The 27,981-nt window shown below is 55.7% G+C and overlaps 1 protein-coding gene and 1 long non-coding RNA gene across 2 annotated transcripts; one reads left to right on the top strand and one right to left on the bottom strand.

Moving 5' to 3' along the window:
- The first annotated feature begins 259 nt into the window (after nucleotides 1-259).
- Nucleotides 260-13,127, top strand: LOC142830462 (uncharacterized). Its single transcript, XR_012905739.2, has 3 exons — nucleotides 260-808; nucleotides 6,775-6,873; nucleotides 12,991-13,127. It is a non-coding gene; the product is annotated as an uncharacterized LOC142830462 (long non-coding RNA).
- CYP17A1 (cytochrome P450 family 17 subfamily A member 1) lies at nucleotides 6,879-18,380 on the bottom strand. The gene is made up of 8 exons (XM_075935564.2): nucleotides 18,054-18,380; nucleotides 14,129-14,267; nucleotides 12,998-13,227; nucleotides 11,751-11,837; nucleotides 10,615-10,827; nucleotides 9,858-10,027; nucleotides 9,651-9,754; nucleotides 6,879-8,799 (listed from the first exon to the last, which is right to left on the bottom strand). Exons 1-8 carry the CDS (start codon nucleotides 18,363-18,365, stop codon nucleotides 8,534-8,536), a joined length of 1,521 nt encoding a protein of 506 aa, XP_075791679.2. The 5' UTR covers nucleotides 18,366-18,380; the 3' UTR covers nucleotides 6,879-8,533.
- Between the last annotated feature and the right edge of the window lie 9,601 nt (nucleotides 18,381-27,981).

Here is a 27,981-nt window from a genome sequence, read left to right as displayed (position 1 = left end):
GAAAACCAGAAAATACCGGACGTTGCGCCTGTCCAGTATTTTCTGAATTTTCTCACCAGACAGAGGAGAGGGCCCAAAAACCAGAGTGTCGGGTTGAGTTTGGAAAGCTGGTGACTCTAGGGCAAGGGTGGGCAATCATTTTTTGCCAGGGACCACTTCAAAAATTTTGAGTGGCCCAGGCCACATGGGAAGGGGGCGGGGCCTAAAAAGGAAGGGGTGGGGCCTAAAAAGGAAGGGGCGGGGCCAGGGTGTTTCGGGCTTCCCTACCCCCAGATGGTGAATCTGGGTCTGGGGGTGGGGTAGCAGGCGGATCCTCCTCCCACCCTGCCAGGCGCGTGGGGCACTTAGGGCGGTGGTAGGGCGGAGGAAACTTCGTGTGCACCTCCTGCCCCCAGGCCAATCAGGGATTGGAGGCGGGGGAGTGTGCGAAGTCTCCTCCCATTTGGCCCAGGCTCTAACGTTCCCTAGGCAAAGAGTGACCGATCCATTTTAAGTTCCTGGCATATTGCCACTCCCCTCTTTCTCCTTCGCTTTGTGGATTCGTGACGTCTGGCTCAGTAAGCAGCTAGCTGCATGTGCAGCCCGAGATGTGGTGAGCTCGTCTTGGCGAACCAGAAGACAAAGCGGGAACTCAAGCGGTTCGCAAGCTGGTTTGTGGCTGTGGACGTAGCTTGGTTCAGTCACTTTCTGCTCACAAACCCAGCGGCTGCTCCGTCGGATGCACACGCTAGACTGTCTCCGAACAATTGTATCATGAGACCTGACGCAAAAGGGATCCATGATCGCCCCTCACGGCAAGAAACCAGAGGTGAGTTCCTCCTTCCGTTGTACGGTGGGGAACGATTAACATTGTGAGGAAGGCGGCTATCCCAGTGAGGCTAAACACGCTTCCTTGTCTCCCTCCAGTAGCCCACCCCTGAAGATCAAACTTGCTGCTTACCAAGAATTCCTGACTTAGCACCGCTAGTTCGTGCCCGGGGCTCAGGTGCGGAGTTTGATCCGTTCCACCTTAGTGTTGGCGCCCCCCGTTCACTCAGATGCAGGGACTGTTTTCCCCCCTTGTCTCACTCCTCGCCGGTTCACTTCCCCTGCGGCTTTGGGGGGCTGAGAAAACTTGCCAAACTCAGGGCCAAATCCAGAGGTTGGCTGGGCCCTTGGGCTGCTGCGGAGAGGGGGGGCGGGCCCATTCACGCTGGGGCGTCTGGCTCACGTTTTTCTGGACAGCAGCAACTAGCCTAGATCCTTGCAAACTAGGTCACTGTATTGCCTGTGGCTGACCTTGTTCTGCAGGAGCAAGGCAAGGGGCTGGAAAGGCCTCGTTACCAGACGGGCACTGACCGAGAGAAAGGGGAGGAGCCTCCCGCACTGGGTTTTATTAACCTACCAGTGAAGTCCACAGCAGGGAGCGTTTCCTAGTGGCTGGAGCCCGGATTCTGTGTCTGACTCTCTCACTGACTCTGGGCTGGAAGGCTGAGGGGGGAGACCTCATGATGTTTGGTGGGTTTTTGTCAATCCCCAGCTCCTGGAGTCAGGGGATCCTGGGAGATTCTTGGCTGGTTTTTAAACCCACACCGAGCCCCAGACGTGTTTCATGCCGCTGGGGCCCTGGAGAAAAGCTGGACGTTGTGGTGCCCACAGGTGCAACCACTTGCTTTTTTTTTTTTTTTTTTCCCCCCCAAGCCAATCTCCTGACTACTGGGGCCTGTCTCCTGGCTTGGGAATTCCTGGGGCTGGCCACGCGGGGGGAATTGTCAGGGCTGCTCAGTCGGGATGTAAACATGTGGTGGAAAAGCGAACCGTGGGACCGCTAAAAATCCAAGTGCCCAGACTGCCGACCCCCAACCAGCTCCTGCGCCTTCCCCCCCCGCTCAGACCCGCCAGCCCCCAATCGGCTCCTGCGCCTTCCCCCCCCCCCCCGCTCGGACCCGCCGACCCCCAACCCACTCCTGTGCCCTTCGTCCCGCCCAGCCCTCCAACCTGCTCCTGCCACCCATCCCAACCCTTTCTGGAACGGAAGTGGCCATAGATACAACCAAGGAGCTTGGAAGCCAGAAGGGTTTTGTGTTTTTAAAACCCTTTTACACACCTCAGGACCAGGAACATGCCACATGTCCCCTCCCATCCCCTCCCCTCCCATCCCTCTGTCCTGAGCTGGGGAGGTTACCTGGGTGAAATACCCAGCAGCTGGTTAAAAAGTGGCCCAGGCCGGGAAGGGTTTAACCAGCCAGAGGCTGACTGATGCGGGGCCGACTGTTAAAGCCCTGTCGGGGGGATGCCAGGTGATGGGGGGCTGCTCCGAGGCCAGACCAGAACGTGGACGGGCGAAGGGGCACTGTTAGCGTCCTAGGGTTTGCTCAGGGCTGGGAGGCAAAGCGCCCGTGTCTGGTCCTAGAGCTTCCGTTCAGGATCGGAAGGGAACCGTCAAGCCTTGGCCGGTGTGAGCCTGGGCAGCTTGGGGAGAATGGTACAGGAACGGATTGTGGGTGAATCCCCGGGTGCTAATTGCTCCGAGTGCGGGAGACAGACGGCTGCAGCCGAGGCCCGTTGTGCTGTCCCGGGCCGGGAGGCTGCTGCAAAGGTAGAAAGTCCCTTTGGACAGGGTCCATTTTTGTCTCCCAGCGGCGGGGAGGCCCCTGGGGAAAGCTGCAAGCCCTAAGAAATGGGATCCCGGCACGTCCTGGTGCCCATTAGTGGGGACGGACGTAGGGCGGGAACCCTGCCTTGGATTGGGGGTCACTCACCCCCAGGAAAATCAGTCGGGGGCCACACAAGTGAGAAATAAACCAACAACCCCCACCTCACGGGTGTGGTCCCCAACTGGGAAGCAGAAAGACTCCCCACATGCTCCTCCCACACCAGAGCCGAGGGGGGCCCAGGCTAGTAGACTTTGTGGGCCCCAAGCCCCTGGGGTGGGGCCAAAAATGAGGGTTCAGTGTGTGGGGAGGAGCTGCTGGGAAGTAGGTTGGAATGTGGGGTCTGGGCGGGAAGGAGGGCGCAGGGGCGGGTTGGGGGTTGGCGGGAGGGAGGGTGCAGGAGGTGGTTGGAGGGCTGGGTGGGTCTGGATGGGAGGGAGGGCGCAGGGGCGGGTTGGGGGTTGGCGGGAGGGAGGGCCCAGGAGCAGGTTGGGGGTGGGCGGGTTCGGGTGGGGGGGAGGGCCCAGGAGCGGGTTGGGGGTGGGCGGGTTCGGGTGGGGGGAGGGCACAGGGGCAGGTTGGGGGTTGGCGGGAGGGAGGGTGCAGGAGGTGGTTGGGGGGCTGGGTGGGTCTGGATGGGAGGGAAGGCCCAGGAGCAGGTTGGGGGTGGGCGGGTTCGGGTGGGGGGGAGGGCGCAGGGGCGGGTTGGGGGTTGGCGGGTCCGGGTGGGGGGGAGGGGGCAGGGGTAGGGGGGAGGGCCCAGGAGCGGGTTGGGGGTGGGCGGGTCCGGGTGGGGGGGAGGGCGCATGGGCGGGTTGGGGGTTGGCGGGAGGGAGGGTGCAGGAGGTGGTTGGAGGGCTGGGTGGGTCTGGATGGGAGGGCGGGCCCAGGAGCAGGTTGGGGGTGGGCGGGTAATGGTGGTCCAGACTTACTAGCCAGCCCATCAGTTCCCCAGCTGTCCCTGGCGGTGACTGGATTTTTGGGGTTCCGCCTTACGGATGAAACAACTAACGGTGTCGTCGAGGCTTTTCCCTCATCTGATGGAAACTGTTAGCAAACCGCTCGGCTTACAGGCCGGGTTGTTTTCAGCGCTGACGCTGCAGCTCCTAACTCCCAACGGCACCGTGTTCTGGGCCACTTAGCCCCTCCGCCAGCTCTGGAGGGGAACATCTCTGTTTGCGAGGGTGACAAGGCTGAGGGGCTGAAGAGCCCATAGGGGGGGGGTGCGGTCCCAACAAAAATTGTCCAGCAACGTATGAGCCTGGCGCCATCTAGCGAACGCCTGAGGTAAGTCGCATCGCTGGATAGGCCAAGGCTAAGTCTGAAAATGCTTTAGGGTCCCCTCCCTCCTACCGTGGGAAATGTCCTGCCTCCCTCTCCTGGGGCACAGGACTGGTTGGTAGGAGACAGGAGCTATGCCGGGGTCCTAGGAAGCATAGAAAGCGAGGGCCTGGTTTTCCAGAGGTGCTGAACACTGGAATTCCCCCGGGCCCCAAACTTTCAGTGATCCCCTTGCTCATAGACTTCAGTGACGCCAAGAACCCCATCCACTTCTGGCATGGAGACAATGGTCTCCTAAGGGCCTCTTGGCTGGTGAATAATAATCCCTCGTTACTCTAGGGTGCTTTGCACCAGATCTGAAAGGGCTTCACTTAGGGTATGTCTACACTAGAAAGTTAGTTCGAACTAACGGACGTTAGTTCGAACTAACTTTCCTATGCGCTACACTAGCGCTCCGCTAGTTCGAATTTGAATCGAACTAGCGGAGCGCTTAGTTCGAACTAGGTAAACCTCATTTTACGAGGACTAACGCCTAGTTCGAACTAGCTAGTTCGAACTAAGGGCTGTGTAGCCCTTTAGTTCGAACTAGTGGGAGGCTAGCCCTCCCCAGGTTTCCCTGGTGGCCACTCTGGCCAACACCAGGGAAACTCTATGCCCCCCTCCCGGCCCCGGACCCCTTAAAGGGGCACGGGCTGGCTACGGTGCCCGTGCCAGGTGCAAGCCTGCCAGCACCCAGCCAGCAGACCCTGCACCTGGCACGGCACAGAGCCACCCACCCGATGCCCCCCAGCCCACCCCCTCTTGCCGGGACCAGGCTGGCGGCTCCCGGGAGCTTGCCCTGGACCGCAAGAGGCGGGCACCTTCCTGGGCTAGTGCGGACATCGTGGACCTCGTCCACGATCTCCGCACTAGGCACAGGAAAGTGGCCGTCTAGGGCAGGAGAGCTGCCAGCCTGGCCACCCAGGACCAGGTGTGCATGAAAATCAAGGGGGTCCACTGAGACCCCCGACACTGAGCCCTGAGCTTACAATGGCCGTCCTGGGTCAGACCAAAGGTCCATCTAGCCCAGTAGCCTGTCTGCCAACAGCGGCCAACCCTAGGGACCCTGGAGGGGATGGACCGAAGACAATGACCAAGCCATTTGTCTCGTGCCATCCCTCTCCAGCCTTCCACAAACTTTGGGCAGGGACACCACTCCTACCCTCTGGCTAATAGGACTCCATGGACCCAACCTCCATCACTTGATCTCACTTCCCTTTAAACTCTGTTCTAGTTCTAGCCTTCACAGCCTCCTGCAGCAAGGAGTTCCACAGGTTAACTATTTGCTTTGTCAACAACAACAACAACTTTCTCTTACTAGTTTCAAGCCTGCTACCCATTCCTTTCCTTTGGTGTCCTCTAGTCCTTCTTTATGGGAACTCAGGAAGAACTTTTCTGAATGCACCCTCTCCGCCCAACCCCTGCTTTTAGAGACCTCTATCCTGTCCCCCCTCCGTCTCCTCTTTTCTAAGCTGAACAGTCCCAGTCTCTGTAGCCTTTCTTCATCTGGGACCTGTTCCCAACCCCTGATCATGTTAGTTGCCCTCCCCTCTCCCAGCCTCTCTCTTCCCCTCTCCCACCTCCTTTTCCCAGTCTCCCCCAGTTTTTTTCAATAAAGACAGAGTCAATGTTGGAAGAAACGTTATCTTTATTTTGTACATCAATAAGAAGGGGGGCTAGGGAAGGGTAAGTGGAAGGAGGTGAGGGAGGAATGGGGTACGAGCCCCCGATGGGGAGGACTGGGCTGGCTCTGCGGGCTTCTGGGGGTGGAAGCTCTCCTGCAGCCCCCCAATTACTCCCTCTCCCCAGATGGCAGCCTGCGGCAAGTGCAGCCGGGCTGATGGCCGAGTGGTGTGATGTGCCCAGTGTGGGCACTCAGGGCACTCCAAGCCAGAACTTCTTTGCAAGCGGGGCACCCCTTAGAACTGTGTGTCCGGGGTGGGGGTCGGGACCCTTTAAGCGCAGCCCTCGGCTAGCCTGAGACAGCATCTCCATGCTCTAAGTCCTCCTTTTATGCCCTGCCGGCACTGCTTCCGGCCATCATTAAGCCCTGTTCAGAGTCCACTCAATGTGGACTTACTAGTTCGAACTAGCAAAACGCTAGTTCGAACTAGTTTTTAGTTCTAGATGCGTTAGTTCGAACTAGCTTAGTTCGAATTAACTAATTCGAACTAAGTTAGTTCGAACTAGCGCTGTAGTGTAGACGTACCCTTAAGGAGTTCAGTATCATTCACCCCATGGAGAAACTGATGGGCACGGAGTGGAAACAGTCACTTATCCCAGTCCCTTGATGGGTGGGGGTGTGGGTGGGTGGGTGTGAGATTAAAAACCTCATCATCAATAGAAATGTTTCCTGACCTTTTCCAGACCACAAATTAAATGTAACTTAAAACAAGATTTCTTTCCTTCTTTAGTGACAGTTCTCCTGTTGCTCGTTCTAACAAATTCATTCTGGTTTTACTGGTGTAACACGGTGTCAGCAACACCCATACGAAGGGATCCTAACAAACAGTGTATTGTGTCTACATATAAAAACGTTTTATCTGGGGAGTGCAGGGGGGCGGAAGGAGAATCTTTCGAGGGCTTATTTCACCCCAGTTCCTGTTTCTGGCTACAGGGGAAAGTCTCTGTTCTTTCTACGGCCCCGCTCCTGCAGCTGCATTTTTGACTTTTTTTTTAGGTCTAAGCTGTTGCTTTGTTGCTATTTAGTTAAATATTAAAAGCTCAAGTAATGCGGGGGAGGATCTAATTGCACGGCTCCCTCTTGTACAGTCTGTTTTTTATGGCAACGGCAAACACAGACTCTTTACTCTGCTAAAAGGTTAGCCGGATCGCTGAGGAGATGCTGTGATGCAGCCAGATGGCTGAAGAGCTGTGGTTCATAAAGCCAGCGAGAGTGAAAATGCCAGAGCACGGCCAGGTAAATAGCTGAAAATCCCCTTTATTAATACAGCAGTGCACTTCGCAGGACATGCAGGAGCGGAAGGCCTTGCGGCAAAAGCTCTCAGCAGAGATGGCTTTGATTGCCAGCCCAGCCCCACACTTGCACTGCCCACTGCCTTAGTCACCCAGGTGGAAACTGGGGCTAATGCTGCCAGAGGGAAAAATCCAGGGTCTCTCCGTTCCCTGTCTAGCTCCACGGGGCCCTGATCCCCGCTGCAGCCGCTGGGCGTGACTGTCGTGTGAATGACACGGACAAAAGTCAGGCTCCAACAACGGAAAGGACCAGCCTTTGAGTGGAAGGGGGTGGATGGCTCCCAGCACACAGCAACGTTACCTGGCTAATTTGGCTGGGAAGTGAAACAGCTGGGGAAACAGAGGCCCAGAACGTAATGCCCCGTGTTGGAACCCTCTGTGGTCCTTAATGGCTGCAAGCTGTAGGAGAAAGGAAGGCTTGCCTAGTGGTTAAGGTTAAGTGCCTTGGTCTCCCCGTGCCTCAGTTTTCCCATCTGCGAATTGGGGACAATAGCGACTGTGAGAACAAAGACAGGGAGGCTGGTGAGGTGCTCTGTGACTGCGCCGTGAGCGAGAGAGGCCCGAGGTCTCTTTCAAAGAGCCATGTGGTGTTCCCAGTGACAGGTACAGGCTGAGCCAAGCTCCCACCCCCAGACGTCACAGGAGTTAGGACCTCTCAGGTCACCAGGTCCAGTCTCAGGCTAGCGAGCCCCACGACACCCACTTACAGCCGGCTCCGGTGTTTGCTCCCTGCAGTGAGGCTGTTCCAGACCCTCATCCTGCTGTGGGTGGAGGGCTGCTTCAACCTGGCCAGGCCCTGCGTGGGGCTGGGAGCCCACCCCACACTGCTGCCGGCAGCCAGCCCTGCACAGGGCTGGGGGCAGGGGAGTCCCGTGGGCTAGGGGCTATTCCAGGGTCTGCCTGGGCCAGCTCCCCCCATCCCTCCAGCTCAGCCGCCTGACACGGCGGGTTCCCGGAGCTGTGTCACCGGCCCCGGCCGCGCTGGGAATAGGGTCCGGCCAGCCTGCCAGGCGGTGGGGGAAGCTGCAGTATCGTAGGCTCTGGGCGGGGGTGACAAACTTCAGCCCCACTGAGGAGCCGAGCTGGGTCTCTGAGGCCCCTGCCTGGCGGACTTCCCCGACCTGCTCCGTGGAACAGGAAACCTGCTTCTGCTAGTGCCCAGGCCCTGCACTGCCCCCCGCCACACGCTGCCTCCCTCCACCCCCCGCATGGCAGAGCAACGAGAGCAAGCTGTGCACTGTAGCCTGGCCCGTGCAGCCAGGGCCTAGCCTTTGACTGGCGTGACAGGGCGCGGCTGTCCTGGCACCCGCCGTTTCCCTGGGGTGTTGACCCTGCCCAAATAACAACCCAAGCAGCTCTCCTTCCCTCGTCCATGGGCCAGACACACCCCTGGGCTGGCCAGGGCCCGTGAGGGGCAGATGGGCAGAGCCAGGCAGTGAATTGCCATCCCCTGTGGTCCCAGTCAGGCAGGTCAGGATGTCAGTCGTCCAGTGCAAAGGAGCCGGATTCCAGGCCTCCCCAAACTCCCAAGCATCCACCATCCTGTACAGAGACACAGTGTCCCTGGAGCGGCCAGCCCGGTCCGAGGCGAGGGGAGAGCGGGGTTACAAGCCGTTCTGCCAGGCCGCCCGCTGCCTGGCCTGCACCTGGAAGGGGTATATCTGGAGCACCACGCCGAACTTGCCCTCCAAGGTGGGCAGCGGCTGGCCCGGGGGGTTCTCCAGGGTGAACCTCTGCAGGATCCAGGCCAGGATAAGGAAGATCTCCATCTTGGCGAGGGCTTTGCCCATGCACACCCGGATCCCGGCTCCGAAGGGCAGGTAACTCGGCGAGGGGGGCAGGCAATTGCCCTGCGCGTCCAGGAAGCGTTCTGCAGGGGCGCAGCAGTCTGGTTAAAGGGCAGGCCGGAAGCCGGGGCGAGACCGCGGTGTCCTACGGACGGGGCACCTGGGAGTGGGGAGGGGGGTGGGGCGGGGCTACAGCCAGCTCGCCCCCTTCCTTGGTGGTCGGCTGCAGGCCAAAGGGGCCGGACCGTGGGGGAAGGGAGGCTCCATTCTGAAGCCGGCACAGGCACTGGCGTCCACGCCCAGTCACTCCTTACACGGGGGGCCTCTCCTAAGGAGCTGAGCCCTGTCAAACTCGTGTGTCCCTCCACGGGCTGTGCCGAGGGCCAAGCCAGCGGGCCCAGTTCGTAGCCGTGGCCAGACGGCACTGAGACCCGGTCTCCTGCCCCCCCCCCCCCCCCGGCTGTGTCCAGGCTCCACGTGAAGGAGCGAGACGATGCCTCTGTATTTGGAGCCTCTCGGGTTCATCCCCTGCCCCCGGATCCCGACAGCTTGTGCCCCCTGGGAAGAAGCCCCCGGCTGGCCAACCTGGGGCAGGTCTCCGGTGGGCCCGCGCGGCCGGACAGAGGGCAGCTGGACCCCTTGCTCATCAGCACCCCCTTCTGGATGCTTGCAGAGCAGCAGTGTGAGGCTCCACCCAGCCCCCCATTGGCCTCCGCCTGGGACGTGGCCCAGGGACTCCAGGGAGGGCAGCACCTCCCCCCCTCCCCCCCGCAGGAGAGCTGGGCTGCAGCCAGCTCCAACCTTTCATGCCGGTAACCCCTGCCCTCTCAGCCTGGTCTGGCTCAGCACTGACCCCCGGCCCAGGGGCAGAGACAGGCAGGGGCTGATTCCAAGCCCAAGGCTTCCTCCAGGAGGGGCAGAGAAAAGGACCCACCTGGCCTGAAGTCCCCGGGCTGGTCCCACTCCTCCTCGTCGTGGTGGAGGGCCCAGAGGTTGACGATGACCTGGGTGCCCTTTGGGATGGTGTATTTCCCGATGCTGCAAGGGGGGGCGAGAGAGCCATTCAGCACCTCGCTCTGCCACCCCCCGCCCACAGAGACAGGGCCGGGCCGGGAGCGGGATGGGCCCGGAGAAGTCTCACCTGGCATCCGCAAGGGCCACGTGTGGGATCAGCAGGGGGGAGACCGGCCGGATGCGCAGGACCTCGCAGATCGTGGCCTCCAGGTAGGGCAGCTGCTCTCTGTCGCTGAGCTGGGGGCGTCTCGCAAAGCCGATCGTCCGATCCAGTTCTGCCTGGATCTTCCTCTGCACCTGGGGGCACGGGTCAGCGTTAGCCCAGGGAGGGGCGTGGCTCCATAGGGCAGTGGTTCTCACGCCCACCCCGCTCAACACAAACCTGAGTAGATTTTCGAGGGCCCCCCCCCCCAGACTCTGCAGTGGGGCCAAAAATGAGGGGTTGAGTGTGTGGGAGGGGGCTGCCAGGGAGTGAGATGGGGGGGTGCCAGGAGGGACGAGGGGGAGGGGAGCGGCAGTGCATGAAGCCGCTTGCTCCCCCTGGGGAGGGGAAGACGGGGGGCAGCTGGAGCACCAGTGCTAGCTCCCCCCTGCAGGAGGGCTGAGCCTCAAGCTGCGGCCACTGCCCTATGGCGATGCTCGGCCCTTTTTTCCAGCTCCTGCAATGACCTGGCTCAGGTACCTATTCCACTGCCCCCAGTGGATCAAATCAGGACTCTCTACTGTGTATCCTGGGCCCAGTAACGTCAAGAGCTAATGGGGAGTCTCTGTGGGAACCCCAGGGCTAACCAAGCAAAGGCCTGCAGGAGGGGACGCCCGAGAGGGGGACTTGTGGGTGCCCGTCTCAGTGGTTGGGAGTGGGCGGCCGGGGCGGCCGTGCCTACCTCCGGGTAGTGGAGCAGGTAGAGCACGGCCCACCGGAGCACGGTGGTGGTGGTCTCCACGCCTGCCCCGAAGATGTCGCCCACGGTCATGAGGAGATGCTCGTCTGTCAGCACCAGCGGCGGGGCCAGCTGCCCGTTGTTGTTCTCCAAGTTGAGCTGGGCGCGCAGCAACGTGTCCATCAGGTCGTTAACTGAGCTGCTGCCCAGCGCTTCCTGGAAGGGGGGCAGGAGGGTGGGGGTCAGAGGCAGCACACAGGGTGGGGGCTGGGGTGCTGGGCCTGTCCTGGCTCCCCCATGCGCAGTGTGAGTTCATGCGCCAGGGAGATCGGATGAGCCTGGGGTAGTTGTCCCCTCCCCTCTCCATCTATAAAGGGCCCCCGCCCTGTGGAGACGATCATTCGAAAGGGAGGTGAGCTGCTCCTTTGCCCCCGCCCATGGCTAACCCTCCAGGCGGGGCTGAGGGACTGAGGCAACGTTTGACCCGGCCTGGGACATGACTGAGTAACAAGACTAACCCTGGATAGTGACACCTCACTCTCAGCAGTAGGTTTCACAGCGCTTCGCAACAGAGGAGTCCGTACCATTGGCCCCATTTCACAGATGGAGAAACTGAGGCCGAGGCGGGGCCGTGACCTGCCCACAGCACTCATCAAGCTAACGCCAGATCCCAGTTGCCCTGGTCACAAGGCCTCTCAGTGGGGCTGGGACGTGGCATTTGCCTCAAGTGCCAGATGGGGAAACTGAGGCACCGGGCAGCCCCGTGACTTGGTTGGGAATTGGACCTAGATCTGACCTGTCATGGGAATGTTCTCATGTACCTGCATCAGCGTGCGGTAAGTGGCAGAGCTGAGGGTGAGGTGCCCAGGGCTGGGGGGCGCACTTCAGGGCTGGGGCAGGCAATCCCATGCTGTCACCCCCTCCCCACTGCGCAGCAAGCACGAAGGGGGTGGGAAGAGACTTCCTTGGGGAAGGGGAAGGGAGCTCGTGGGCGAGGGCGCGGGGCACGTCTCCCTGACACTTGCAAGCCCCGCCCTTCGTACGGTCATGGCAGACGCCCCGTGGGCCTGGGAATGGATCCGCCAGGGGAGGTACCGGCCCAGCCCCACGACTGGGGAGCAGCACACCCAGCTGCCTACCTTGTGTTCCTCTAACTTCTTCTGCAGCAGCTGGTCTCTGACCTTGAGGGACCTCTTCAGCAACGCCAGGGTCTTGCTGGGGAACACCTGCAGGAGGAAAGCCCAGCACTGACGCCCTTTCGCCCCGCTTCATCCCAGTCCCACCCGGGCCCTGTGATCGGGGCCAGATAATCCATTAGACACAACAGGCACAGTGCCTGGGTGCGACGGCGCGTTGGGGTTTTCCCGTCTCCTGCACCCCCATAGTGGCACGGACAGACTCCACCAGCCAGTAGGACAGGGGGAGTTTATTGCTTCTCCAGGATACAGCACAGCACAGATGTCATCTGGTTCCAGGGCAGGCCTAGGATGCCTCAGCCCCCCTTGAGATGGGGGAGACTGCGCCCCTAAATCCCAGCCCCTTTCCCTAGGCTGCTTCCTCCATGATACCAGCCAGAAGCTAACTCCCCCACTTCCAGCCCTGCCCCCAGCCAGGGCTCCACTCCCCTTCTTCCCATTGTTCCGCTCCCTGGGAGATCACTGGTCAGACAGGTTTGACACTCCCTTGCATAATGACTCATCCCCTGCCCTGCTGGGCCGTGCTGCAGCCAGCAGCCAGTGGGGGTCACTCACAACCCACTGCCCAGCACAGCAACCAGCAAGGTACCCCCACTACCTCACACTGGGGCCTACGAGAAAATTCAGAGCCTACAAAATATCTTAAGTGACTTGAAAAGAAGATCACTGCTAAATCAAACGTAATCATTTGCGCGCTTCACTCAGCAAACCACAGGCAGGTGTAACATGCAATTGAATATTAGGTCTCTAGCCTGCGATAGGGCATTTCTCTCTTATGTATTTACATATAATCTAATGCAGAGGCCTAGGGCCTACGAAGACCTGAATCCAGCCCTGCCTGCGATGTCTCAAGCAGGTGACGCTCTGTGCTCCCCAGAGCAAATCCCCCTTTTTCCCCTGGTTCCCAAACTAGCCCTTGTCCTCCAGCGCTCTGGCTCTGCCAGCAGGACCCGCCAAGGGGGCGCGGGGGACCCTGCCAGACTCCACAGGGGTCTTGTTTGGGCAGCAAACCCCCGTGGGTCCAAGGCACCCATTGACTGCGGTGGATTCACGCCTGGTGCTGGCCAAGCCAGGGAGTGAGCGGCCAGGCTGCGTGGAGAGTCCCAGCCAAATCAACCCCCCAGCCCACCCCTTAGGTCCAGGTCACAAGTGACTGTCCGTCTCTTTTCCCCATCCCGTCCAGCCCTCACCTTCAGCCAGGGGAAGATGTCTACCAAGTGCTGCTGGGCCACCGTGTCCACGATGCCCTGGCTGTACTTCAGCATAGCCTCGAACTCGGGGTCCCCTCGCCTGTAGCTGGAGCTGAAGCACAGCGCGCACACCACGTTGGTGATGGCACGGGAGAGCTCCGGCCCCATGTCCAGGAGGACGTCCTGCGAAGCACCGAGCGTCTCACACAGGGAGGCCGCTTCCTGGCAGACTAGAAGAGGGGGAAGAGCCGGTGGAGAGGCTGGTGAGCACCGGGGGGGCAGCAAGTGGGGCGTAGGGGAGGGGGACTGCATGTAGCCTGGCCTGAGTCAGTGCAATGAGGGTTGGGGGTAGCCCAGACGGGTATGTTGGGGGAATTCAAATCAGGAATGTGGGTCAGGATTGAGGGGGACTGGTGGAGCTGGGGGGGAGCCCATGACTGGAACAGCTGGGGTCTGGGGGTGAGGACCGAGGGGGCCCGAACCGGAGCGGGGGGGCAGGACCGGACAAGCAGGGGGCTTGCACCTTGCAGATCAGGAGTGAGGTGTAGAGCCTTGTGCAGCCCTTGGAGTGCTCGGCTGCCCGGCGCCGCACTGTAACCCGGAGGGCTGGGATCTGTGGGGCTGCAGCGTGTCCACATGGGGCGGACTCGCGGGGGCCGGTAGCTAGGGCGCTCTGTGCTGGCTGACCCTGCTGCCTGCTGGGGGCGCTCTGCTAGTCAGCTGGGCAGCATTTGAATCTGTCCTGTGCGGCCGCCCCATGCCCAGTTTCCAAGGCTCGCTGGTGGATGTGGCGGGATCAGGTCTCTGCAGCAGGTGTTGACCAGCTGGTGGGTTAACTCAAACTCAGGCGCGTCACCATCCCCTCTCACACTGATGAAGAGGCAGCGCGTGTCACACTGCAAATATCCTCCGGTGACGATGACCCTTTGCTCTGCCACAGCCCCTCTCCCGAACCTCCCTAGGTGAGGGCTTCAAACATGTGTGATAGGTCAGCAACACAGATGGGGAAACTGAGGCACGGAGCCCCATGCCGAGCTGCCCAAGGAATCTGTGGCAGAGCTAGCCCGCCCATCCCCTCTTGCGGTTGGTCGGCTGGCCTGCAGGAGAGACGGGCCGGGGAGCGACACTTACTGATTTTCTCCAGGGCCAGCGCCCCTTTTCCGCACAGGGCCAGTGCCGCGTGCACCAGCTTGCGCTGGAGTTTCCAGAGCGGGCTGTAGGTGGCGAAGGCGATGTCTTTGCCGTCCCAGGTCAGCATGTCCGTCGTCACCTGTGGGCGAAGAGGAGGACGTAGCAGTCTCCGCCCAGGACCGCGAGCCGGGGAAGCGCCTGGCTCCGTGCCCCTTCCGCCGCGCCCTGCGTGAGCCCAGCGCCGCCGCCCGGTGCTGGCGGAGTTCTTCTCATGCTGCACTGGAGCGGGCCTGGGTGGGCCATGCAGGGCCCAGCTGCTCCCGGGCCCAGGGCTTTGTGCTCTGCATGGCCATGGGGCTGCCCCCCTGTCCAGGGTGCCGCTGGTGAACAGGGACCACACCTGGAACCTGCCTGGTGCACGGGAGCACCTTGTGTGGGGCACTGGTGCCCCCTTCTGGCTGTTGACAGAACAGCATGGCTAGGGCAGGGCAGTCATGGGCCACCCTGAGCAGCTGGCATGCTTCCGACCATGCCCCCTTGGAGCCAGTCGGTGGGGCTAGGGCTGGGGCGGGCTGGGAGCTACAGCAGCGTTTCAGCTCCCCAGGGCCCTCTTCCTTCCACCCCTGTCCCCCTGTAGCACCCTCCTGTGATGAGCTTCAGAGTATGGCTGGGCCCCACGAGGAGATGGGGGAGCCCCTGCGGTAATGCTGTTGCTGAAGCATGCGCCCCCTTTCTGGGCCCCCGTGATGCAGTGCCGGGGGGCTGGCAGAGTTGCACTGCTGGGCCTGATGGCAAATTTGCCCCTTCGGGGCTGTGTAAAGCCCTCACATGGGCCATGAGCCATCCCGAGAGCATATTTCAGTCCAGAGCATCCACACGCCCTTTGCAGGTTATGCAGGGACCAAAGCAACTTACCCCAGCACCTAATTGCAGCCACTTCTGGGCTGGAACGTAACCCCGCTTTAACAGCACATGCCGGTACCGCCTAATAATTAGGCCAAGAAGTGATGTGCTGGCCTCCCATTGAAACCAGAAGGGGAACGTAGCCGGGGGGAAAGCTGAGTGGCCGGTAGGCGCCAGCTCTGAGTAGAGACCCTACCACGGTGGAGTCATCACCCTCACACCCTGAAGTAACCCTTTTGTGACTCAGTGGTCAGCAACCTGCTGCCCGAGGGCCCCATGCAGCCACTGCAGGTACGTGTGTGACCCACGAGACATTTTGCCAGATTCTAGGGGTGTTGCCAGATTCTGCTGGGTTTCATTTTTTCCTATCGCTATTACTGAAGTGACGCGCACGTCAAGGCAGGGAAGGGCCGTGCGGGCCAATTGCACACAACACAGCCCTGTGCTCCCTCTGCATCCAACCACAGCACTGCTACAATTCAATCAGCACACACACACACACACACACACCACAGCACTGCTACAATTCAATCAGCACACACACACACACACACACCACAGCACTGCTACAATTCAATCAGCACACACACACACACACCACAGCACTGCTACAATTCAATCAGCACACACACACACACACCACAGCACTGCTACAATTCAATCAGCACACACACACACACACACCACAGCACTGCTACAATTCAATCAGCACACACACACACACACACACACACACACCACAGCACTGCTACAATTCAATCAGCACACACACACACACACCACAGCACTGCTACAATTCAATCAGCACACACACACACACACACACACACACCACAGCACTGCTACAATTCAATCAGCACACACACACACACACCACAGCACTGCTACAATTCAATCAGCACACACACACACACACCACAGCACTGCTACAATTCAATCAGCACACACACACACACACACACACACACACACCACAGCACTGCTACAATTCAATCAGCACACACACACACACACCACAGCACTGCTACAATTCAATCAGCACACACACACACACACACACACACACCACAGCACTGCTACAATTCAATCAGCACACACACACACACACCACAGCACTGCTACAATTCAATCAGCACACACACACACACACACCACAGCACTGCTACAATTCAATCAGCACACACACACACACACACACACCACAGCACTGCTACAATTCAATCAGCACACACACACACACACACACACACCACAGCACTGCTACAATTCAATCAGCACACACACACACACACACACCACAGCACTGCTACAATTCAATCAGCACACACACACACACACACACCACAGCACTGCTACAATTCAATCAGCACACACACACACACACACCACAGCACTGCTACAATTCAATCAGCACACACACACACACACACCACAGCACTGCTACAATTCAATCAGCACACACACACACACACACCACAGCACTGCTACAATTCAATCAGCACACACACACCCTCCCCCCCCATAGGCTAAGCACGCAAACACAGTCAGCAAAACAACCCTACCCCAGGGGACTGTCTTGGTCATGCCAATCTTGCAGCTCCCTGAGTGGAAGGTGGCCTGCTCGTGAAGCCCACGCCCTAGAGTAACTCGCCCCTCACTGCTCAAGACCCTCTCCACGCCAGCTGACAAAGGGATTCCAGGAGCCCCCCGATTCTGGGCTGTACACTCTGGGTCACCAAAGAGTCCAGTGAGTTCTTAAGCCGGGGTCACACTGGGGAAGTCGGGGTTACACTGGTCATCAGTGTCCTCAAGATATGTCTGGACAGCTACTACGTGAGGCACAGAGATGGGAAATACCTGTTAATGTCTGTTGTAAGGCAGAGTTGCTCAGACAGCTTTTCTCTCGGAGAAAGGGTAATTATTTCCCTGTCCCTGTGTAACTAACGCATGGGAAGCTAACACAGCAAGTGCAAATCTATACACCCTGTCAACAGAGAGCCACAACCGGGAAGAACACACAGTAACAAACGGTGATGACAGGGGATGCTGAGGTCAGCTAATGAACTTGGGGGGGCTGTCCGAAGAAGGCAAAGAGGACACCCCTTGCCCTGCCCCTAGGAAGTAAATGGATTGTTCCTTTATACCTGTGACAACTGGATCACAACCTGCCTTGCCCAAAATTTGGGATGCGAGAAACTGCTGTGAGCAGGAGGTGGATCTATGAGTTGTGTAGTCTCTAGAAGCGGTAGATTTCTGTTTGCTGCTGTTATCTTTCCTCGCTAGCTCCTGGAGCTCAACACTTGGATAGCAAACAGTGTCGTGTGTATCACTGGGCTGAGGTGTTAAATCCAGCGCAGGTGTGGGGCTGATTCTGACAAGCCGGCGCAGATGCTCGGCCTTTGGGGACAGCTGGCCTGCGATTGCTGAGAGCAGCCAGTAGCAGGAGCTGGCTAGCTAGGGCAACACTTCAAAGGCGCTCGGGAAGTGAGATGCACCAACTGCTGCCCTGCAAGACAACGCCCAGAGGAGAGTCCTTGGGTGGCTTGCCAGGGTAACAAGGGAACGAGCACACCTTAGTTGCAAGGGGGCTGCCCGCATGAATAAAGAGACTTTGGTTCCTGCAGAGAAACCAGGGGATAACAGGAGCATGGTTTGCCCCGTGCATCACGCCTCAACCAGGGGGCTGAGCATCGGTCGGAGGGACAGGGGGTGGGCGGGTCTCACCCCTCCCTTTCTTTCTGGTGTGGTAATGTGGGGGGCATCTTGGTGCACGACCACCCGGTACTGGGAGCCCAGCTGCAGGGAGAAGATGCTGCCGTATTTCTTCTGCCCCACTGCCCTAGCATATTTAGCACCTGACATTCAACTCTCCCAAAGCGCACAAGGTGGGGTATTAGCCCCCTGCTTTTAGGGATGGGGAAACTGAGGCAGGGGGTGAGGTCCCCCAGCCCTGTGCTCTACTCGGTAGGCTTTGCTGCCGTTCTCGCCCAGGCTAGAGGGATGTGGCCGGGTGGGTACTTACGGTATGAGGCCGGCCGGCAAAGGTCTTTCCCTTCTTCAGTAGCACCTCCTTGGCGTGCAGGTAGTGGTTCACGACCACCATATACTGGGAGCCCAGCTGCAGGGAGAAGACGCTGCCGTATTTCTTCTGCAGGCTGTGGAAGAAGAGGTGGAGCTGGGAGTTGCCGGCCAGGTGCAGGAGGCTGCCGATGATGGGCAGGGAGGGCAGGCTGGGGGGGTACTTGGCTCTGGGCTGCGCGTCCCCCTTTGCCAGTCTCCAGAAGCAGAGAAGCACCAGCAGCACCAGCAGCAGCGTGACCAGGAGTGGGACCATCCTGCTCTGTGCCTGCCGGCTTGTCCCGGAGCCCGTGAGGCGTGGTCCTTTATAAGGCTCTTGCTGGCATTGCCTTGGAGAGGGGTTGTGTCTTGCCTTGCGGAGAGCTGTGTTATCAGTCCCCTGCGGAGATAACGGCTCACTGGGGATGGACCTTGGCCAGCTGGCGCCTGCCAGCACTGCGAAGAAGAATCCCCATGGAGGAAGTCTGACTAAGCTGGTCTTTGTCAGCTCCTAAAACTCCTGGCAAATCCCCAGCAATGGCAATATTGGCTGTGGGCCTGGCAGGCCGGGCTCAGCCGTGCTTTGTGGAGTCAAAGCAAACCGAGGACGAGTGCCCCCTGCCACAGTGCATGGCAATCACCACGTCCCTCTCTCGCTCCTGTCTTCCCTTTCCAGACAAACGGAGGCTAGGGACACTATTCCTGCCCATGCTGCCTAATAGCTATTGCAGGACCTAACCTCCATGAACTTAGCTAGCTCTTTTTTGAACCCTATTAAAGTCCAAGCCTTCACAACATCCTCTGGCAAGGAGTTCCACAGGTTGACTGTGCGCTGAGTGAAGAAAAACTTCCTTTTGTTTGTTTTAAACCTGCTGCCTATTAATTTCATGTGGTGACCCCTAGTTCTTATATTATGGGAACAAGTAAATAACTTTTCCTTCTTCACTTTTTCCATACCAGTCATGATTGTATAGACCTCTAGCATATCCCCCCTTGGACTTTTCTGCTTAGAAAAAAGGAGACCAAGTCTTTTTAATCTCTCTTCATATGCGACCCATTCCAAACCCCGAATCACTTTTGTTGCCCTTCTCTGAACCTTTTCCAGTGCCAGTATATCTTTTTTTGAGATGAGGTGACCACACCTGTACGCAATATTCAAGGTGTGGACTTCCCATGGATTCATACAGAGGCAATAAGAGATTCTGTTTTAGTCTCTATCCCTTTAAAAGTGATTCCTAACATTCTGTTTGCTTCTTTGACTGCCGCTGCAAGACGTCCTTACGGTGCTGTGCCTTAGGGTAGCAGCTAAAGGCCTCCCTGTCCTTCCCCAGAGATTGTGCCTAACTGGAGCAGGGGCTGAACAGGAGCCTTGTGAGAGCCCGCTTGGGAACCTAACCATTTCCAATCCAATTAGACAAAGGAAAATTGTGACACCCCCCCTCCCCTTTGACATATGGGGACCATTCAAGGAGACTGGCCAAAGTAGGGTGACCTGATGCCCTGGTTTCCTTGGGAGAGCCTTGGTACATGGGGCTTTGTCTTATATAGGCACCTATTACCCCTCCCCCTGTTCTGATATTTCACGCCTGTTGCCTGGTCACACAGGCCAAAGGTGGGACTTGAGTTCAGGATTTCAGCAACCTAATCCCGGGCCTTAATAATCCCAAACCCTTCTGCAGTGACTCCCGGAGGGTCTCCCTGCTTGTGCAGGGATGCGAGCGGCTCTCGGGAGCTAAGCAGTCTTGGGTTGGGTCAGCACCTTGCTGGGAGTACCACGAAGAGCTGTAGGACGTGATGTGTGAAATTCAGTAGGGGGCTGTCTTCCCTCTGAGTCTGCATGAGCCAACGCCACTGTCCCGCCTCCCAAAACCCACCTGGACAGCCGCCCTCCCCTGTGAAATTCTCACCCAATTTGGTGCGAACTCTGGGAGCAGGGGGCTAGGGAGGGGGCTGCGCATCCGAGCTGAGAGCAGGGCCCACAGCTGGGTGTTGATCCAGCTAGACTAGCTGTGTGTTAGTTGTGGAGAACACCCAGAGGAACTCAATAGCAAACAACTGGTTTTTGTGGCTGACCACAAAACACACAGGAACAGTGTCCATTGCCCAAGTGGGAAGTTATGGAATCTCCATCTCTAGAGATATTTACGAGCGGGTTAAACAGACACCTGTCAGGGATGATCTAGACGGTGCTGGGTCCTGCCGTGCGGGCAGGAAACTGGACTTGGTGACCTCGCGAGGTCCCTTCCAGTCTTAGTGTTCTAGGAGTCTGTGACGTATAAAACAGGAGTGAATTCAGAGAATACTCATGGCCTGGTTGAAATAGAACAGGTCTTTTTGAACACCAGCCATTCGTGGTTTCACATTGTCCAGCCATTGGAAAATCCTCCACAACCCTGGGTAAGTTTGTTCCCATGTTTCATTTCCCTCAGGCTACATCTATATTGGCAAGATGTTGCGCAAATACTTTTAACGCAAGAGTTTTTGCATTAAAGTATTTGCGCAAGAGAGCGTCTACTCTGGCATGTGCTTTTGCGCAAAGGCATCCGTGCTCGACGGAGCCATGTAGTTTAGACACACCCTCAGTGTTAAGTCAGAGAACACTAGGACTGGAAGGGACCTCGAGGGGTCATCAAGTCCAGTCCCCTGCCCTCACGGCAGGACCGCTTCAATCATCCACTACCTCCGGAGATAAGAAGGCAAGAATACCTAGAGGGGAAAATTACTTGAGGAAGTGGGTCTGGCCCACGAAAGCTCATCACCTAATAAACCATCTTGTTAGTCTTTAAAGTGCTACATAGTCCTGTATTTTGCTTCAGCTACACCAGACTAACACGGCTACATTTCTATTGTTGTAATGAGCGAGCCATTGTCAGTCTCTGTTCAGACCCATTCTGATGGTGTCACTTTTACACAAGAATTCTAGCTCAGCAGTCTCGCGCTGCAATCTGTTTTTGAAGGTTTTTGCTTAGGAATAGCAACTTTCAAGTCTGTAACAGTATGTCCAGGGAAGTTGAAGTGCTCTGCCACTGGGTTTTGTATGTTAGACTGACAAAAGTTTCTCACCTGAGCCCCACCGCTCAGAAAACTTGAGGGAGATCTTTGCTCCTAAAGCAGTAGTCTCCAACCTTTTTACACCCAAGATCATTTTTTAAGTCTCAGAACAGATGAAGAACTACCGTCCCGCCCCTTCCTTGAAGCCCCGCCCTCTCTAGTCTCCTGTCCATCACTTGCTATCCCCAGCCCTTATACACACTGCTAAATGGTTTATTTTAAAATGATGCAATATATAAAATTAAAATCACATTTATAGTTATGAAATAAATGGTCTGTTTTTAATTCATGCTATTTAAGTGTCAAATGAAGCATTTACATTTATACATTTTGTTCTCTGCTATTTTGTAAATCTAAAATCAAGTATTGATAATTATATATTTTTTCTTCCAATAACAAAGTCTCAGTGTGACACCTGGGACTGAACAGTATCTGCCAGTGTCTTGAAGTCTGGGTTGCAGTCTGAGATTGCTAGTCGTATACAGTCCATCAGATGGGCATCTGTGATCCTGCGCTCACCCTGGGAAGCTTACTCCAGCACAGCTGGAGCTAGACACAGCCTCCCTGGGCTGAGCGCAGGGCAGCTGGGCTGGAGGGAAGAGAAGTAGCTACCCGGCCATCTGGCCATGGCGCTCAGTCAGGGCGCACCAAGCTCCACCTGGGCAGACGCAGAGGAGAAGCCGCCAATCAGCTGGAGCGTGGGGCAGCTTCTTTCAGCTGAAAGCCACAGTCAGCTGGCTGGGGTGTTTCAGCCCTCCCGACCTCCCAGCTCCCACCATTCCTCACAGCTACTCACCTGTGTTGTTGCTCGGTGAGTAGCTGCTCCTCAATTGAGGAAATCTAATGTAAATGTACTGTGCAGGCGTGCAGTTCAGAGAGGGCTCAAGAGCTACTCTTAGAGCCCCTGAGATCTACCGGTAGCTCGCGATCTACTGGTTGGTGACCACGGTCCTAAAGCAATTAAACAGTGTGAAGATACAGCAATGCTGCAGCAATTTTGGGGGTGGAGTAGGGGGGTGGGGCATGCAGTGTGTCTGCTGCTAAAGCCATTTCTTAGAATAAGGCCTGGCTATAACCCAGCCATCTTAGCCCTGTGTAGTTTTCCAGGGCATGGGAAAGAAAAAGGGTGTCTCTTCAGGCTGCTAGGGAATGTCAAGACTCTGCGGTAGTGGTTCTCAAATTTTTTGGCCATGACTCACCTGGCTCAAGGCAAACCTTTCTGCAGACCACCCATTGCTAATGGAAACTTGCTGTTAATTACAGAATCACTCCCAAGCCAGTTTGCTCCTGCCATAACTAGGGAGAATGGTTTATTTAACCAGGAAGAAAGGAAATACTAATTTAAGTGATTAAACAGACTGAGCACTTTAACTTTCTCATGTTAGTTTATCAAACTTCATCTTACATAAAGTAAAATATTAATTTATGTCCAACACAAAAGGTTCCCGAATTTTCTTTATTTATGGCAGGGGCAGGGAATCCAAAAACCCAGAATTCACTGATTTGGCAACCAACTAGGGTATCTGGCCAGGGGGGAGGGTGCAGGAGCAAAGGAGGGGGTGAGAAGCAGGCTGGGAGTAGGGATTCTGGATGAGGGGAGGGTGCAGGAGCAGGCGGGGGGGGGGGGGCAGGGAGAGTGAGGCTGGCGTGCCAGCATGGGCTCCCCGCATTAGGCGGAAGGAGGGGGGCTGAGCTCAAGCTGCAGACTACCCGGGAGGTGGCTGTGGCTCCCTCGTTGTCCAAGGACTGCAGTTGGAGAATCGCGGCTCTCCAATTACATTGTCTCACTGGCCGGAAAGAAGGGCAGCTGTGTTTTGATCAAACAAGAAACAACTCAAAAGGGAACTGGCTTCTTTTAAAGGGTCATAGAACCATAGAACCATAGAGCTGGAAGAGACCTCAGGAGTCATCAAGTCCAGCCCCCTGCTCTAGGCAGGACCAATCCCAACTAAATCAACCCGGCCAGGGCTTTGTCAAGCCGAGACTTAAACACCTCTAGGGATGGAGACTCCACCACCTCCCTTGGGAACCCAGCCCAGTGCTTCCCCACCCTCCTAGGGAAAGAGTTTTTCCTACGGATTCTTCCTTCTCTGATGTGAGGCCTTTTCAGATCATGGTAAAGCATTATGGACGAAGCCGTCGCTCAATGGACCTCATCTTCTCCAACATCATTGGTGAGTACTTGCCAATCCTCAATTGGCAAATCCGGTTACAGATATCAGAAAAAACTCCACCGTCGGTGGGTGCTGTCCACTCTGTTTGGATCTCTGCTTTTCTTGTAATGTCTGGACTATGTTGACTCATGAAGCGTTTGAGAGCCTGTACAAGAGTTTGCTGCTAGAACAATCTGTCCTGAGCAATGATTTCCAGGTCACAGGGAGATAAGTCGCATGACTTCATGTTGGCCTTTAAGATATCACTTATAACGCTTACCCTGACCACCAACAGAGCGCTGTCCCTGGACAAGCTGGCCGTAGAAGACCATCTTCGGCATCCGTGTATTGTCCATCCTCGTAACATGACCAATCCAGCGAGACTGTTTGCTCATAAGCATTGCTACCATGCCCCTGACACCGCACAGCTTACGGACCTCCGTGTTAGGAATTTTGTCCCATCAATTCACATGGGCAATCGTCCTGGGGCAGCGCATATGAAATTGATCGAGTTTCAAAACAGAGCGGTGATATATGGTCCATGACTCCGACTCATACAGCAGGGTATTCAGGACAACTGCCGGATAGACCGATACCTTCCTATAGAGTTGAACACCGTGGTCATTCCATAAGCATAAAAGACAAAAACAAAAGTGCTACCAGACCAGGTTTTGTTATTTAAGTTAACCCTGTACAGACTAACTCGGCTACCCCCTGAAGCTTCGTTCCATAAGCACTTGGTCAATCTTCTGAAGGCAGCGCTGGCTATGGATAGTCAAGCAGATGCATCGTCACCAGCGTCACAAGGTAGCAAAACTTACCAACAGCCTGACAGTCTGAGCGGTGATCGCTGGAGTATCGGGCTCTTTCTAAACAGATCGGGGCGTAACCACTGTCTTCTTAAAGCTCACAATGAGTCCAAAATGGTGAGCAGAAGTAGTAACATTATCCAGGTCCAGGAGCTACCCTCACTGCGGCTCTGCAGTATAAATGTAGTAAGAGCCAGGTGCGCAGGCAACCCAGCTCCTATTTCATTGAACTACAGAGGCGCAGCAGGGGTAGGTCCTGGACTCGGTGTGAGCCAGGACCGAGCAATCCCAGCTTAGTCCCAGCTCGTGCTGAGTTCAGGACCTACCCCTGCTGCGCCTCTGTAATTTACATGGAGTAGGAGCCAGGCTAGCTGCATGCCTGGCTCTTTAGTACATTTAAACTGCAGAGCCGCAGTGGGGTTAGCTCCTGGACCTGGAATGAGCTGGGATTGCTCAGTCCTGCCTCGCATGAGGTCTAGCAGCCCCTGTCTGCAGGGGTACCTGTGGGGAGCCAGGACCCCCCGTGGATGGGCTGTTGCTGGAGCTCCCCCTTGCTGCCTCTGATATAGAGGCAGCAAGGGGGGGGGTGAGTACCTTATTGAGAGTTGGCGGTAGAACCCCGCGGCGGTTTCTTCATGAAGCAGGGCCATACTGGGGCTGAGACAGTGAGGGAGGGATGACAGCAGTCCGGTCAGTTTCCTTTTTGGCCATGGGGTCAAGACTCCTTAACATTGTCCCAGCTGTCTCCATTCCGCGCCCCAGCTTCTTAGCAGCCCTTCTATTCCCATTCTCATGGCCTTGGCAGCTGTCCTCAATGGCTGTATTCCCTTGAACATCTCAAGGCAATGGTCAGGACGCTGTTCGGACTGTCCACTTACATGGCACAAGACGGTATGTTCCAAAGTGCAGATAAATTACACACGCCACAACTAAGGGATGGTTGTGTTGAGTAATATCTCTGATGCTACCTGATTTCCACTGCACCCTTGGGGAAGGACTTAGCAGCGTGGACTCTGGGAGGGAAGCACAGTTAATGACTTTTCTAAGGGATTGTCAAGCCACCGCTTGGGGGAATGAGATGGGAGCGGTCATGCAAACAGCAATACAGGTGTGGGGATGTCGGTCTGCGTCGTGCCTCAGTTTCCTCCAAATACAGGCGATAAAACTTACCCCTGAGGATGCGTGAGGGGACCTTTGAGATCCATGATCTACTCTAATCTCCTTTGAGACTCTCAGGAAGGATTGCTTGGCGGAGATGGAGTTCACCTTTCCAGGAGCGGGAAGGCCTTGTTTGGACACAGACTGGCTACCCTTGTGAGGAGGGCTTTAAACTAGGTTCGACAGGGACAGGTGAGCAAAGCCCACAGGTAAGTGCTGAATGTGCCAGGACTGGGAGATGGGTTGGAAATGGGGGGGGCTACGGCCTATAATGGCAAGGAAAAAGGAGGGTCAGGGCACAACAGGGAGGCAAGATCAAATCAGTATCTTAGATGCCTGTATACAAATGCGAGAAGTATGGGTAATAAGCAGGAAGAACTGGAATTGCTAACCAATAAATACAACTATGATATCATTGGTATTACAGAAACCTGGTGGGATGGGACGCATGATTGGAATGTTGGTATGGAAGGGTACGGCTTGCTCAGGAAGGAAAGACAGGGAAAAAAGGGAGGAGGGGTTGCCTTGTATATTAAAAATGTACACACTTGGACTGAAGTGGAGATGAACGTAGGAGATAGCTGTGTAGAGAGTCTCTGGGTTAAGCTAAAAGGGGTAAAAAACGAGGGTGATATCATGCTAGGAGTCTACTACAGGCCACCTAGCCAGGTGGAAGAGGTGGATGAGGCCTTTTTTAAACAATTAACAAAACTATCCAAAGCCCAAGATTTGGTGGTGATGGGGGACTTCAACTATCCAGACATATGTTGGGAAACTAACACAGCGAGGCACAGGCTATCCAATAAGTTTCTGGACTGCATTGGAGACAACTTTCTGTTTCAGAAGGTTGAAAAAGCTACCAGAGGAGAAGCTGTTCTGGATTTGGTTTTAACAAATAGGGAGGAACTAGTTGAGAACTTGAAAGTGGAAGACAGTATAGGGGACAGTGATCATGAAATAATAGAGTTCATGCTCTTAAGGAAAGGGAGAAGGGAGACCAGCACAATTGAGGTAATGGATTTCAGGAAGGCAGATTTTGATAAGCTCAGAGAACTTGTAGGTAAGGTCCCATGGGAAGCAAGACTGAAGGGAAAAACAACTGAGGAGAGTTGGAAGTATTTCAAAGGGACGTTGTTAAGGGCCCAAAAGCAAACAATTCCGCTGTGTAGGAAAGATAGAAAATATGGCAAAAGACCAGCTTGGCTTAACAAGGAGATCTCGCACGATCTCAAAATAAAAAAGGAGTCCTATAAAAAATGGAAACTAGGACAAATAACAAAGGATGAATATAGGCAAGCAACACGGGAATGCAGGGGCAAGATTAGAAAGGCAAAGGCACAAAATGAGATCAAACTAGCTACAGGCATAAAGGGAAACAAGAAGACCTTTTATAAATACATTAAAAGCAAGAGGAAGACCAAGGACAGGGTAGGCCCACTGCTTAGTGAGGAGGGAGAAGCAGTAACAGGAAACTTGGAAATGGCGGAGATGCTCAATGACTTCTTTGTTTCGGTCTTCACCGAGAAGTCTGGAGGTGTGCCTACCGTAGTGAATACAAGCAGAGAGAGGGTAAGTTTAGAAGATAGGATACACAAAGAACAAGTTAAAAATCACTTAGGAAAGTTAGATGTCAGCAAGTCACCAGGTCCTGATGAAATGCATCCCAGGATACTCAAGGAGCTGATAGAGGAGGTATCTGAGCCTTTAGCTATGAAAAATCATGGCAGACAGGGGAGATTCCAGAAGACTGGAAAAAGGCAAATATTGTGCCCATCTATAAAAAGGGGAATAAGAACAACCCAGGAAACTACAGACCGGTCAGTTTAACGTCTGTCCCAGGGAAGATAATGGAGCAGGTAATTAAGGAAATCATATGCAAACACTTGGAAGGTAATAAAGTGATAGGGAATAGCCAGCATGGGTTTGTGAAGAACAAGTCATGCCAAACTAATCTGATAGCTTTCTTTGATAGGATAACGAGCCTTGTGGATAAGGGAGAAGCGGTGGATATCATATACCTAGACTTTAGTAAGGCATTTGATACGGTCTCGCATGATATTCTTATTGATAAACTAGGCAAATATAACTTTGATAGGGCCACGATAAGGTGGGTGCATAATTGGCTGGATAACCGTAGTCAGAGAGTTGTTGTTAACGGTGCTAAATCCTGCTGGAAAGGGATAACAAGTGGAATTCCGCAAGGGTCTGTTTTGGGACCCGTACTGTTCAATATCTTCATCAGTGATGTAGATATTGGGATAGAAAGTACGCTTATTAAGTTTGCAGATGATACCAAACTGGGTGGGGTTGCAACTTCTTTGGAGGATAGGGACATAATTCAAAATGACCTTAGCAAGTTAGAGAAATGGTCAGAGGTAAACAGGATGAGGTTTAATAAAGAGAAATGCAAAGTGCTCCACTTAGGAAGGAACAATCAGTTCCATACATACAAGATGGGAAGCGACTGTCTAGGAAGGAGCATGGCGGAAAGGGATCTAGGGGTCATAGTGGACCACAAGTTGAATATGAGTCAACAGTGTGATGCTGTTGCAAAAAAAGCAAATATGATTCTAGGTTGTATCAACAGGTGTGTTGTAAGCAAAATTCGTGAAGTCATTCTGCCGCTCTGCTCTGCACTAGTTAGGCCTCAGCTGGAGTACTGTGTCCAGTTCTGGGCGCCACATTTCAAGAAAGATGTGGAGAAATTGGAAAGGGTACAGAG

Source organism: Pelodiscus sinensis, chromosome 8, assembly GCF_052426305.1.
Source record: "Pelodiscus sinensis isolate ZL-2025 chromosome 8, ASM5242630v1, whole genome shotgun sequence".
Classification (NCBI taxonomy): domain Eukaryota; kingdom Metazoa; phylum Chordata; order Testudines; family Trionychidae; genus Pelodiscus; species Pelodiscus sinensis.
The sequence above is the reverse complement of the archived record's forward strand: the minus strand, read 5'-3'. Positions and strand labels throughout refer to the sequence as shown.

Coding starts and splice junctions, on each gene's coding strand:
- CYP17A1 (XM_075935564.2), bottom strand. CDS start 18,365: ATGGTCCCACTCCTGGTCACGCTGCTGCTGGTGCTGCTGGTGCTTCTC. Junction 11,838..12,997: donor ACATCTTCCCCTGGCTGAAG/GTGAGGGCTGGA, acceptor TTCCTCCTGCAG/GTGTTCCCCAGCAAGACCCT. Junction 10,828..11,750: donor AGAAGTTAGAGGAACACAAG/GTAGGCAGCTGG, acceptor CCCCCCTTCCAG/GAAGCGCTGGGCAGCAGCTC.